This window comes from Puntigrus tetrazona, chromosome 23, assembly GCF_018831695.1.
Source record: "Puntigrus tetrazona isolate hp1 chromosome 23, ASM1883169v1, whole genome shotgun sequence".
Classification (NCBI taxonomy): domain Eukaryota; kingdom Metazoa; phylum Chordata; class Actinopteri; order Cypriniformes; family Cyprinidae; genus Puntigrus; species Puntigrus tetrazona.
The window spans coordinates 14463437-14477644 of NC_056721.1; the positions used below are offsets into that span (position 1 = coordinate 14463437).

The following is a 14208-nucleotide window of genomic DNA, read 5'->3' on the forward strand; positions in this document are numbered from 1 at the left end:
CCATACTAAAAACATATATATTGAGGTCATGTGACAATATACTGTGAAATAATGCCTGTTGTTTCTTAGTTCGGTTTATATTGTTCCAAATATTTGAATATGTTGTTTGAAATGCCATGGTCATGGGCAATGTAATATGTTTTTCAGTATTTAGTAATTAGTAAAATAGTACTCCCTTCAGTACTTTCTAACGATTGAGCATTTGATTGAATCTTAGGGCTGAGGGAGGAGGAGCCTACCGTAGCAGGTGTGCTTGTCTGCCTTGAGTTTCATGAGGTGTGGACAGGCACAGGAAAAGGTTTGGTTATAGTTGATGAGGCACAGATGAGAGCACGGCCCTTTCCCATCATTCGCTGCACACGGGTTGGGAGCTGCAAAGGAGGAAGTAAACGAGTTATTTATATTAAGCTTTTACTTTAATGTTTTTTTATATATTTATATTTAGTTTTAATATAAAAAAAAAATTACGTTTTTGTAGCTTAGGCACTTATTGTCACGGCAACATTTCTGATTTCACAACATCATTACTGCTTCTGTGGCCATTTTTATAGATGAGAAAAATTTATACTGAATTATATCATATCAAATAGTTCAAATAGTTGTATATTGTCCTACCCTAACAAACCATCAAATTTATGACTTGTTTTGTGGTTTATTTCAGTAAAAGAAAATAGTTTTAATAGGTTTGGTTTACAAATACAACACTTGCGTTCACAACGTACACATGAAACAAAATATAAACGAGTTTCCTGACAGTTTTTTTTTTTGACATATTAGTTCAGGTCATGCTGTTTCTCACCCTGAGGTTGTCTAGAAGGATGAAACACTTGAAGATCAAATGGCTGAGTGTTTGTTCTCTGGACCACCGTCACATTGTGTCCTGTCCATTTATTGGCTTTAGCCAAAGTGTTGGTCCGCCAGTCCGTCCAATAGACCTCTCCTCCATACATGGTGACGGCAAACGGATGCGATAAGTGTTCGTGTCCCCGGAGCACCTCGATTAGGCCGGAACCGTCGTAAGCAGCAGAGTAGATGGCGTCAGATCTAAAGAAATATTTTTATTTTTAGAAGATCAAGGTGACTAAATGTGCATATTTCACTACTTGTGCCAGAAGTGCATACCTGGCATCAATCCACAGGATACGGCGCTCCAGGTAGTCCACAGTGAGGCCATTGGGCCAGCCACCATTCCCAGTCTCTTTGTGGATGGTGCGACGGCCCTCCCCACTCATAGACGCAGCCTCTATCCTAGGGGAGTTGGCGTCCCAGTCTGTCCAGAACAGAATACTGGGAGGAAAAAAAAGAAACGTTTCTTTTAACAACCTAATTCTGTCAAGATAACTGAAGAATAGCAGAGCTATCAAAGTATATAATGTTTTACCCATCTCTTGGGTCAAGTGCAATGGCACGTGGATGCTCCACTTCTCCGGCTAGCAGTGTTGTACGCATGGTACCATCCAGCTTGGCCACTTCGATCTGATCCAGGTTACTTTCCACCCAGTAGATGTTTCCTGCGATCCAGTCCACAGCCAGACCCTCCGGAGTGGCCAAACCGTACTGAATCACCACCTCAAAACTGGTGAGAGCTAAACACCAAGACAAGGAGAAATAATAGGAATGGAAGTTAAACCTAGAAATAAAAGGTTCAGGATGCTAAAAAATGATCATTTAACCAAAGAAATAACAGATCCAATGTAATAATTCTGGCCAAATGATAAGTCATTACACTGCACCTATATATATATATATATAAACCCTACAAATAGTCGTCACAAAATTAAAAGTTAGTATCTATACCCACATTTTGAGATTTGCTGAAGATTATATTTAAGAATGTCATTAATAGTGCATTTTGTAAATAATAATAATAATAATAATAATAATTATTATTATTATTAAGTGAATAAGAGAATAGTGACACTAATCATGTGTCAGACGTTCAATGAAGCTCAAAATGTTTTTTGCATAATCTCAGATCATAGTGGAGAACATCATCTTCATCTTAAGGGCTCCAAAAGGAAAACAAACCAAATACTAAGTTTAACTTTTCACTCAAAACTTTATACATAATACACTTTAAAATGAAGAAAATTGTATTAAAACAAAGTAGAAGCATTTTTACCAGTGGTCTCAGACTGTATATATTGGCTAATAAATCGTTTGATAGCTTCCAGCCTGAAAGCCATTTAAGTCAATGCTGCAATAAATATTCCCCCACTCTGAGCTACAGCCATGTGGAAAAAGAAAAAATGATTTCCAATCAAGACAAGCTGCACTCTGATCTGTGAGAGAGACTCTTATACAGAGCAGTAATTAAAGGCCCAGAACGGCCCTCTGTTGGGCTGGAGACAGCGCTGCCTCTCCGATGGGGGTTGAGAAACAACACTTTGTTATTTTGTTTCAGTGTTGGCAGCAATGTCGGTTATATTTTTACTCTGTCAAAGATGACAGCAGGGATCCAAAACTTGGACAGCGTATCATATCTCTGGAAAGAGCTCTTCAGAGAGGGAGGTGTGTGCACACATTTCGAAGCAACTAAGGCTTCTGACACTTTACTTTTACTCTGGCTGTAGTCACGCAAACTAAAAATGAGTTAAATGGGTAAAGACAGAGGCGTCCAAATTCCTGTGCTACGATCACACACAGACTCACTTAGACTCATGCTGTGGTTTTGTGAACCGAAAATAGTTGTAATAATTACGGACTAACTTGTTATGCTGAGAAGAACAGAACAATGTGGGAAAACACAGTTAGACAACAAAGTCAACTCAGAACTTTACACAAGTCTTTAAAACGAGAATGTGATTGAAGGTCCCTTTTCCTTGAAGCTATTATTAAGTTAAATAATACAGTTCTCTGACTAAAAAGAATGTTGTAACCCTAATCCAAACATATACATGTACTCCGTGTGTGTGTGTGTGTGTATATATATATATATATATATATATATATATATATATATATATATATAATATATATTTGACATGTATAAAAGTAAGATTTTTAATGCTTTGTTCTCAACAAGCCCGCATTTATTTAATCCAAAATACAGCAAAAATAAATTATATTGTGAAATATTTAAAATAACAGTTTTCAATTTGTACATATTTTAAAATGTAATTTATTCCTATGATCAAAGCAAAATTTTCAGCATCATTCCTCCAGCCGACAATGTCACATCACGATGATCCTTCAGAAATATTTCTAATATGATGATTTGCGGTTTAAGAAACATTTGTTATTATTTTTTAATTGAATCTGAAAACTCAAAGCTTTTGTAAGTTTTGAAAGTATTCAAATAAAAAAAAAAGAAGATATTTTTAAATAGTAGAAACATTTCAAAATTGTACTGTTTTTGCTGTACTTTGGATTAAATAAATGCAGGCTTGACAGAGACGAGCATTCTTAAAAAAAAAAAAACCTTACAAAACCTTTCTCAATCAACAACATGCAATTGTAAGATGTATTTAACCAGGACAAAAAACAGTGAATTCTTAACATCTAACCACATGACCACTCCCATGGGGCTAAGACATTCAATTACCTCCGTTCTCCGAAAGCTTTCCCCGATAGATCTTGTCTTCAACCACATCGGTCCAGTAGAGGGCACTCTGGTTGAGGTGGAAATCCAGGGCAATGGTGTTACGCAGGCCAGGCACCAGCACGCTGAACTCGCCCTTGTACAAGTCAATCCGACGGATCTCATGACGGTTGGAGAAAATGATGAAGGGCTTGAAAGGATCTAAAGAACACGGACAAAGCACATGAGACCAGCGCACTGCTAATCCTTGACTCCGTAAAGTCCAGAAAGTCTCTACACACATATAATGTAAAGTCATGTTATATTTTATAATATAATATAATACAATACAATACAATAATTAATTAATTGTTAACCAGTTATAAAGATCTTTTATATACACCAGTGTACTGGTCTAGTAAAACTGAAATATTCTAGGTATGTTTATTCGTCCTGTCTTTCCCTCACCAGTGCTCTTGCAGCTCTCGCCGTCTGGCCCGAGCGCCCAGCCTTCATAGCAAGCGCACTTAACAGTGGCCTTCTCCTGCATGCAGCGCTGGCTGCACTTGAGATGCTTGGCGCAGAAGCTCTGAATCTGGCAGGTCTTGTTGTCGGTACCCAGCTCCATGCCAACTGGGCAGGAGCACAGGATGCCCTCACCAGGAGCGATGGTACAGTTGTGGCTGCAGCCTCCATTATCCATCGTGCAGAGATCTAGAACCAAAACAGGTAAAGAATCAGGTGGGACTGAAAGGGTGTTTATGAGTAAGTTGCTGCAAGGCTGTAAAAAAAAAGTCTGTTATTAATTCAATCTGAAGGCATTCATCCATAAAGAAAACAAGATCTACTAGTCGTCAAGCTCCATTAAACGACCAAAACAAATAAAACCATACGGAAAATGTAGCCCTCTGGGTTATATTCAGAATTATTCTGGAGTTATATTATATGCAATATAGCAAACATGTCACACCGAATACTTTTATTGTGCTTTTTGAATTTTGACAGATCTACTATAGATCATCATTACATGAAAACAATTCACGCTATCATTAAAGTAATTTAAGTAATTTGCATTACTGCAAAGCTTCTCGTCCGAGCCATCGGGACAATCGTCCATGCCGTCGCACAGTTTCTCAGGAGGTAGGCAGATGGAGTCATTGCTGGCACAAACATGATGGGAGAGCTTGCACTCAAGAGCCTCGCAGTTTTCTTCATCTGAGTTATCCTCGCAATCACTGTCCCTGTCACAAACCCAGGCCTTACTGATACAGCGAGCTAAAATATACAAAAAGAAAAAAAAAATCAATTCAGTAATTCACTTGCAAAAATACTGCAATTTATAATTTTTAGTTGAATGAAAAAAGCTAATTTTACTAGACAAAATAGGGTTTATGCAAGGGTATAAAGGGTTTGATACATTTTAAATACATAAGCAGCTATTTTTTTGAATTACACCTGCATAAAGATGCTGTTAAAGCTAATGCATACAGACTAAAACTGGCAAACCTTTTGATTTTGAGTTGATGTTTTGCTGACACACGATTAATCGCATCCAAAATAAAAGTTTTTGTTGTGTACTGATTATTTATTATGTATATTTAAATAAACATTTACATATATATATATATATATATATATATATATATATATATATATATATAATTTTCTTCAAAATATACATTCATGTGCTTGTTTTTATATATACATAATAAATATACACAGTACACACTCATATATTATGTTATCATGAAAATTGTGTTTAACCAGATTAACCGTTTGACACTACTAGATTTAATAATGATTGTCTCTGAAACACATTTAAGAGGGCCAAACGTGAACTAACCCGAGTCCTTGCAGGCAAACTTGACGGCAGGGTCGCACGTTTGTGTGACGCCCTCACAGTTCTTCTCATCGCTGAGGTCCATGCAGTCCGTGTCTCCATCGCAGCGCCATCGCGAAGGAATACACAAACCATCCATTCGGCACTGGAACTCATCCGTGTGGCAACCGCCGGGAGGCCGCGTGGCTGCAGACAAAGGCAAAAATGGGACACATAATTACAATGTAGCCGTTTGAACACTCATACAAAGGCACGGACACATATCTTATTATTTGATGGTAATGAGAGCTTGGCTTCCTGATGTCAAAAATCAGTTCCCAGGGATGGAGATTGTAACCAGTGTGAGGCACAGCCACAATGAACTGATCCAAAGCAAACTTTCTCATGAACAGCGGTCCAGGGCTGGCACTGTGACGACCATCATTAGGCATCAGACATAAAGGCTTTCCCTCATGGCAAAGGTTAGTGTCTGGCAGAGTACGGAAAGGGGGAAGCGGAAAACCAGAGCTCATCCATAAACAGAGAGAAGTGTGTCCTAGAATAGGGATCTGCTGGGGTGAACTGACCCGAATGACATCATACTGGTCGAGCTGCATGCAGTTGGAGTCTCTCTCTCTCTCTCACACACACACACACACACACACACACACACACACACACACACACAACACACACACACAAAAACAAAATAGCTGATATCAAACTAAAATCTGACTGGAGTATAATTTTACATATTTTAGCAAACATTAATATGCTATTTCACGCTGTACTATTTATGACCAAAAAATAAATAAAAAATGTAATGTAGCCCTCAAATATTTTTAAATTATATTCCTGACATTGTTTTCCTTTATTTTTGCAGACTCAAAAATAAAATTAAAAAGTTAACAGTTACATATTACTAATAATTGTTTAGTAAAGGGAGAAAATAAATATATTTCAATATTTATAGAAACGCAATTACACAAAAAATGCATATGCTACTTTTTACACTCCTGAATTATAAAAAGAAGATGATATAAACAATGGCATGCAGCCTTTAAAAATCTCTAAATTATAAATCACACACAAACATCATAAACAATTAAAAAAAAAAAAAAAAAAGAATAAAATAATATTTTTGGAAATACTGTATTAATGTACTCAACACAATGCCACTCTAAATATTGACAAATATAAATTAATTGGAATGTTGCCTTTGAATATTTCTAAATTAAACCTCTGAGATATATATATATACACACACACACACAGTTAAACAATAGATTTTTAATCAATGCAGATTTTTTTAAATAAATTTGCTACTTAACTGTCCTCTATTTAATTCAAATGTTAATATCAAACTTGCACTTTATTGCGTTTTATTCAAACGAACAGCTTTTTTATTTTTCAGAAGAACCGCTATCATTACATTTACTTTTAAATTGACTTGGTACCAAAGGCCCGTTACTTTTAACATCCCTACTTCAAACTCATACTCGATGACTTTATGAAAAATCTCTCCTTCACAACTCATGCAAGCATGACCTCATTCAGTTCTACATCTTTACACAGGCACAAACACACTGCCAGGCTCCCAGAAGGCCCAGCACTCTCATTAGGCCTCTGGCTTGGTTCTGCTGCATTGATTCTGTGAGTCTATTAAGCACCGGCATGCCGTAGGGATTAGAGAAGAGAAGGACAGAGCCCAGACCCTCAAAACAGAACCTAACCCTCTATCCCTGTTCCACGCAGGGCCCGGCCAACCATTGACCAATTAATAGCTATGAAGCCACATGAACGGGACTTGTGGAGAGACAAAGAGATATGAACAAAGCCGCACATGTGGATCCACCAGCCGGCACATCTGTGCTTGTGTAATCCCTTTAGATAGCAGCTCTCAGAGCAGTCATTAACACTGCTCTCCACAGGGACTCTCACTCCCTGCACTCCTCGCAGACATTCTTCAACATTTTGTGGTTTACGTGTTTCACCACGAACCACAAAAAAAGAGAAAGATGACAGCCTAGTTTTTGAAATCGTGATTTACTCCAGTTAATGAAGAGCTCGGCAGCATTAGTCATTGTGGTTTCGCTCAAAATCTAGAGACACTTCAGAAGGCCCACACAACTAAAATAGCTTCAGAGAATAAGCTGACAGTTTACACAATATAAATACGGTAAGAAAGAGGCTGATGCTATTAAAAAATATCATTTGTGACTCTGGACCCAGCACAGGTATATTTGTAGCAGTAACCAAAAATACATGGTGTGGATGAAAATTATTGCCAAAATCATAAAGAAATTATGTTCCATGAAGATATTTTGTGAAATTCCTGCTGTAAATGTATCAAAACCTTTTTAATTAGTAATATGCATTCTTAAGAACTTCATTTGGACAACTTTAAAGGTTATTTATTTGCAGTTTTCAAATAGCTGTATCTCACCCAAATATTGCCCTGTCCAAACCATACATCACCATACATAATGTATAAATCTCAATTTAAAAAAAAATTGACCCTTGTGATTGGTTGAGTGGTCCAGGGTCACATTTTGTGTTTCAAACAAATGATGGGTGAATCAGTGCCTCATCTTATTAATAATCAACCTCAAGATGCCTTTCTATGGAGTTCTGCCAGATACCACAATTTGAGACGTCACGCTATTTTAATGTAACAAATCTGCTATCTTCTAACAATTTAAATATTATTTATTTAAACAATTTTTAACAAAATAAACAAATCAAATAAACATTTATTTTGAGTAAACTTTTTTATCTGTTTTTTGTATTTTTTTGGTTAATTTTGTTTTGATAAATTTACACAATTTATCAAGTTTTAACATACTTTAAAATTAAAACAACATAAAATAAATAAACAACTAAAACAAATAACTGACTGAAGTAATTTTTCCAAAAAAACTATGTTTGGAGTAAGACTTTTACTAACTCACCAAATTTGATCAACTTTTCAGACTCACCTTGATTGGTACAGTTGGCGTGAGTCTCATCGCTGTAATCTCCACAGTCATTGTCTCCATCACAGGTCCAGTACTCTGGAATACAGCGGCCGCTATTGCATTTAAACTGGACACTGGAGCACGAGTGACTGCAGCCGGCTTCATCACTGTTATCCCCGCAGTCGTTATCTAAAAACACACACACACACACACGATGGTGGTTACGGGACATTATAAATCAGAGTACGACAAACACACGTTCGTAGACGGCATTAGAAACTCACCATTATCACAACGCCAGTTCACATTTATACAGCGTCCATTGGCACAAGTGAACTGAGTCAGTGGGAAACAGGTGGGATATGCTGGAGAGACAGACAAGAGACAAGAGGAGATAAAGAAAAGGGTTCACAGCGTGGCATGACAGCAAAAGGAAAAGAGGCTCAAATTTAGATACCACAAGATGGTGGTTCATCGGAGCGATCGCCACAATCATCATCCAGGTCACAAGTCCAGGAGACAGGAATACAACGGCCACTGGCACACGGGTACTGATTGGATGGACACGTGCGTGCTAGGACAGAAAAGAAAACCGTGTCAATTTACAAAGCGCATAAAAGTAATTGGACATTCACTGGGGAAAAATGCTTTAAAATCCAATTAAGTAGTTCACAATACCCAAGCAGGTGCTGTTGGACTCGTCTTCATCATTCCCACAGTCATTGTCTCCATCACAAAGCCAGCGCAGTGGGATACAACGGTTATTCTGGCACTTAAAGCGGTCTGCAGGACAGGTGTGCTGGTCTGAAACAGGACAAATAGGACCATTTAAATGTTCACTCAATAATGTTTTGTTCTTTTTGTGGCTAATATAACAGTGTGATTTATACTGACACCTAGTGGCATGGACGTAGTAATCACACAGTTACCCATGCCTAAAGCAGAAAAATACTAAGCATCACAACTGTTTTCAACATTGATAACAATAAATATTTTTAATTTCAAGAATGATTTCTGAACGATCAAAAGGACACTGAAGACTGGAGTAACATCTGCTGAAAATCTTCTTAGCATCACAAAAATAAATCACATTTCAAAATATGTGTGAAATATTTCTATATCATATGAAAGCTGAATAAATAAGCTTTCCATCCATGTATTGTTTGTTAGGATAGGACAATAGCTGGAATCTGAGGGAACAAAAAAAAATCTAAATACTGAGAAAATCACCTTTAAATCACCTAAAAATGTTTAATAGTTTTAATATATTTATGGTAGAAAATTGACTAAATATCTTCATGGAACATTACTAAATATTCTATAATATTTGGCATAAAAGTAAAAACAATCATTTTGAACCATATAATGCATTTTTGACTCTTTTTACAAATATACTCCAGTGACTTAAGACTTAAGGTTTTGAGATTTAGGGTCACATATATTAAAACAAAAAAGTTTTTGAAGAATTCAATAATATTTCACATAACTACAGTTTTTTACTTTAATGTATCTTTGATAAAAAAAAATGCAGCCTTGGTGAACTTTTGAATGTTGATGTTTGTGGTTTTTGCATATCTAAAAAATGTGAAACAAAAGGACACTAACGGCACAACTCGGGGGCCTCGTCGCTGTTGTCAAGACAGTCATTGTCTCCGTCACACTTCCAGCGGTCTTGAATACAGCGATTATTCTTGCAGGCAAATTCTCCAGCCTGGCACTGAGGGGGAGGCACGTAGGAAGGGTTTGCTAGCGGAAAAATAAATAAATAAATAAATAAATCCGAAGAGTCAAAATCTCAAAATCCAAAACAGGCCATTTTACAATCCTCTGAGGTTACTGACAAAACATTAACTCCCCAGGCCATTTAAAGCACAGAATAGCCACCTTTACAGGTCCTGTTGTCAGTATCTAGTATCTGGTCGTCGGCACAGGCGCAGGAGCGTCCGGTGGGCGTCAGCAGACACAGACTGCTGCAGCCACCGTTATTGGCACGGCACACGTTGGAGCCCGTGACTGCACAAACCGAAAACATCCTTAGCAGATTCCAATAAAACCACTGAAACTCTGATCTCATTAGTGTTTTTACCGCTAACTCTAAACAATCCGGCTGTCGAGACATGTTAACATACAAAACAACACAATTAAGTCTTTGTTTGATCTGTCAGCTCATGCTTTACATATGACTCATAAATGACTGATTTGCAAAAAAAAAAATGCTAAGGGTGTTCGGTACTTTGCTGTTGTTGCGCGTCATAGGTGCGAATCTCATAGATTGGCGGTCGCTCGCTGCGCAGCAACATGGCCTTCTTGGTGTTTTGGTCCAGTTTGTAGATTCCTCCACTGCGGTACTCATTCCAGAACAGGAAGTTCTTATAGTGACACAGACCAAAGGCATGGTTCAGCTCCTGTCCTTCATAGATGGTCTGGACAAACAGAAAAGTGTTTTTAATACAAATTCAAGTTGAAATGTTGTAATTATGAATGGGCGTTTTTGCTTTATATGTAATTTTCATGAAATATTTAGTTACTGTAGGTGTTAAGAAGTAAATTATTATATTGTATTGTCATTTTACAATACTGTCATATACACAAAACAAATTTACCTTGGGCTGAATGTTTTTTTCCTCAAACTCTCAATTCGGCATTCATGTGTGCTCAATTTCATGTTACAATAGAACTATTAAATGGCTGATATTAAAATTATATATGTAGATAAGCTAAATAAAAACTAATGATAATGCATGTATAATCAATAATTGGCCAAATTTTAAATGTTTTGTTAGTTAGGTAACTGTCAGCCACTCTCTAAAGGTAATTTCAACTCGAGAATTCACATTTTTACCTAATCTAGTATGTGGCACAGCAAAAATGTACATCTTCACCTAAACTAAAAAGCATTATTTAAAATTATTTGAAAATTGGCACTCTGCAAATGCCGCAGAGAGAAAATAGCAGTTTTAACCACCATTAAAATTAGCCAAAATATTAAACCTAATTAGATAACGCAAACAAAAAACATTTAAAAACTTGTAAAGAAAAAGTTAGAATTACTGCATGCAGATGAAAATTAGAAAATAAAAATATTTAATCTAAAAAGTTAACTGCATATTGAATAAAAAAAAAAATTTAAATGGCAGAAAACAACAAATGAGATTTTAATGATACTTTGACCATTAGACTAGAAATATTTAATCTAGGTTTTTATTTATGAAATTTGGTCATCTTACTGTACTGTCATATTAAGCATCTCTAGCTAAGATGCAAACTTGAGCTTCATTGTTTGCCTTAAAACCCTTGTGTTTCCTCACCCTGCGTTCTGTGGTGTTGAGAAGCACCATCTCGATGCGGTCGTAGTACGCATCCACCCAGTACATGATGCCCTGCTGGATGTCCAGGCTGAGGCCATTGGGCCAGAGCACAGTTTTAGAAGTAAGCAGGATACCAGCATTTGAACCGTCCATCCAGGCTTTCTTTATACTGCCACGATTGGTCTCTTTAGGCTCCTCCTCCCAGTCGCTCCAGTACATCATTCTGTAAAAAGCACAGATTAAAGCATTAATTCAAAACTCTAGATTTGAGTAAACAACTCTAGTGCATCTATAACCGGTTTATCCGTATATACATGATCACTAAAAACTACTCTGACCTAAAATATAGAAAATCACCAACGTTTTTTTTTCTCTCAAAGGTTTCTTAATGTTTTGCAAAAATAATTGATTTACCCATGAGAAGGGTCTACTACTATAGCTCTAGGATGGGTCATTTTGCCCTCGATAAGAGTTTTGCGGGTCTGGGAGGCTTTCTCCAGTTTGGCCACACTGATGGTCTTTTTGGGTCCGTCATCAGTCCAATACAGGTTTTGACCCATCCAGTCCACAGCAATACCTTCTACCGTGTGAATACCTGTGGAATACAAAGACAAAATGAATGGGATGGAGAAGAGAGAGAGAGAGAGAGATATAGGAGTTGTCCAGTTAATTCATCCACCTTCAAAGTCACGCCAACAAACACCATCCCAGCATCGTTCCACACTCACCATCCTTCACTATGATGTCTCTCTCTGTGCCGTCAATCTTCTGGCGGCCGATGATGTAGCTGGTGGCATCGGCGAAATAGATGAATTCGGTCTCAGCGTGGAAGTCCAGGGCTCTTGGGTTATTCAGGTTTTCGATGGGGATGATGTGCTCGTCATATACCGTGGCATGCATGTCCATGCCACGAATGACTCCAGGCCGGCCTTTACCGTACACCAGGAAGAGCTCATGCTCTGGTTCTGAGGAGAAAGATTGTGATTTATTAGATGCAAGAAAGAATGGAGAATAATGTTGTGCAACCCTGTTTTTAGCAGGCTGGATTGAGATTTTACTCACTCTTGCAGGACTTTCCGTCGCTGCCCAGGCTAAAGCCTGATCGGCAGCGACAGGTTCGGTTCTTGTGACTGTTACGCAGCAGGCAGATATCGGAGCAGCCTCCTGGCTTTCCAAACTGATCCGGAGCACATGCGTGACTGCGAACTATAAGGACAAACACAACAGCCTAATTTTAACATAAGAGACCAGTGGAGAAACCACAATGAATAGTACCGAGTCATGCTGCCTTACAATTAAAATGTTTGAATTTTTTACAACATTTTAAAACTTAATCCCACAGTCGTACCAGCAGGTTGACGTCTCTGGTGATAAACGTGAAGGGCGCCACCCTTATCCACGCGCGTCACCACCTGGAAGTCAGAGCTGTTGAATCGGTTGACTCGGATCACACTGGTTTTGGGCTGCATGTTGGCGTTGTCAGAGTTGGTGGCATACAGATAGTTTTCAAACACTGTTAGACCATAGAGATGTTCAATCTGCCAAAACAAAGATAAAAAAAACATAAAAACAAAGTCAACATATTGGCCAGAACTTTCTGACTCAAAGTTTTTATTGGCCAGAACTTTCTGACTCAAAGTTTTTAAAGAGGTTAATTAAAATAAGAAAAAGTATATTTATTTATTTTAGTTATTTAAAACCCTAATGATTGCTTTAGATAAAACTCTAAAATCGATTTAGGGTTGATTGTTTAAAACATTGTCTTCGTGGAGTAATAATTTCCTAAGGGAATTTGAATCAACACAATTTATTGAAATATGTTTAGTAGAGACTGGACTCTGAAGTGATCACAACAATAATGGATAATACAGATGTGACTTTTAAGATCCCCTTGGAGGTCTGCTGGTTGAGACCCAAATGAACATACTATTCTCAGTAAATAAATAAACAAACAAACAGACACCCCCCCCATTAGATTCATTTCTAATAGGACTATGTTAACATCTACAGTGCAAGTTTGAACAATCCAGAGTTTATTTTTGCAATAGAAGCAGGAAAAAAAAGTAACACTGTGGATTTGCACAATGCTCAGTTTGCACTGCTGCAGCAGGTTATGGATGAGCTAATGCTGATCTTTCAGTCTTGCTGATCATGTGATGTTCTCAGTTCCACAAATTCATGAGTGATGACGTCAATGCAAGTGACATCCTGAGATCGAGTTCATGGCTCCAAACAAACAGCATGTACGAGTTTGGCATCCACAAATGTGCCTGTGACACTTCACACGTACCAGCAATCCCTGAATGATGGTGTGCCGGTTCTTGCCTTCGTAGTCCACCACCTCAATGTAATCTAGGTAAGCGTCAGCCCAGTACACAAGCTTGTTGACCAGGTCCAGAGTGATGCCATGAGGGAAGACGATTTTACTGTCTACCAGTTTGGTGCGGTTCTGGCCGTCCATGTCACAGCGCTCTACCTTCGGGATTTGGCCGTAGTCTGTGAAGAACACTTTGCTGGAAAATAAGAAAATAAGTACTTTATGATATACGATAATTAACTGCAGAAGAAATTAGGAATACATTTTTATTATTTTCACGCTTGATA

The 14208-nt window shown here is 37.7% G+C and overlaps 1 protein-coding gene across 2 annotated transcripts in view; it reads right to left on the reverse strand.

Moving 5' to 3' along the window:
• lrp1ab (low density lipoprotein receptor-related protein 1Ab) overlaps positions 1 to 14208 on the reverse strand; it is a 95665-nt gene that overhangs the window by 34465 nt on the left and 46992 nt on the right. For both annotated transcript variants that reach the window (XM_043224624.1, XM_043224623.1), the window contains exons 8-28: positions 13895 to 14117; positions 12953 to 13142; positions 12667 to 12810; positions 12333 to 12569; positions 12019 to 12199; positions 11605 to 11827; positions 10530 to 10719; positions 10181 to 10309; positions 9902 to 10042; positions 8975 to 9100; positions 8754 to 8870; positions 8581 to 8661; positions 8318 to 8485; positions 5364 to 5546; positions 4598 to 4795; positions 3989 to 4234; positions 3545 to 3742; positions 1382 to 1586; positions 1123 to 1287; positions 800 to 1044; positions 240 to 371 (exon numbers count right to left, since the gene is read on the reverse strand). In XM_043224624.1, coding sequence (XP_043080559.1) covers positions 240 to 371; positions 800 to 1044; positions 1123 to 1287; positions 1382 to 1586; positions 3545 to 3742; positions 3989 to 4234; positions 4598 to 4795; positions 5364 to 5546; positions 8318 to 8485; positions 8581 to 8661; positions 8754 to 8870; positions 8975 to 9100; positions 9902 to 10042; positions 10181 to 10309; positions 10530 to 10719; positions 11605 to 11827; positions 12019 to 12199; positions 12333 to 12569; positions 12667 to 12810; positions 12953 to 13142; positions 13895 to 14117 — 3722 coding nt within the window. The remainder of the gene's footprint in view (positions 1 to 239; positions 372 to 799; positions 1045 to 1122; positions 1288 to 1381; positions 1587 to 3544; positions 3743 to 3988; positions 4235 to 4597; positions 4796 to 5363; positions 5547 to 8317; positions 8486 to 8580; positions 8662 to 8753; positions 8871 to 8974; positions 9101 to 9901; positions 10043 to 10180; positions 10310 to 10529; positions 10720 to 11604; positions 11828 to 12018; positions 12200 to 12332; positions 12570 to 12666; positions 12811 to 12952; positions 13143 to 13894; positions 14118 to 14208) is intronic.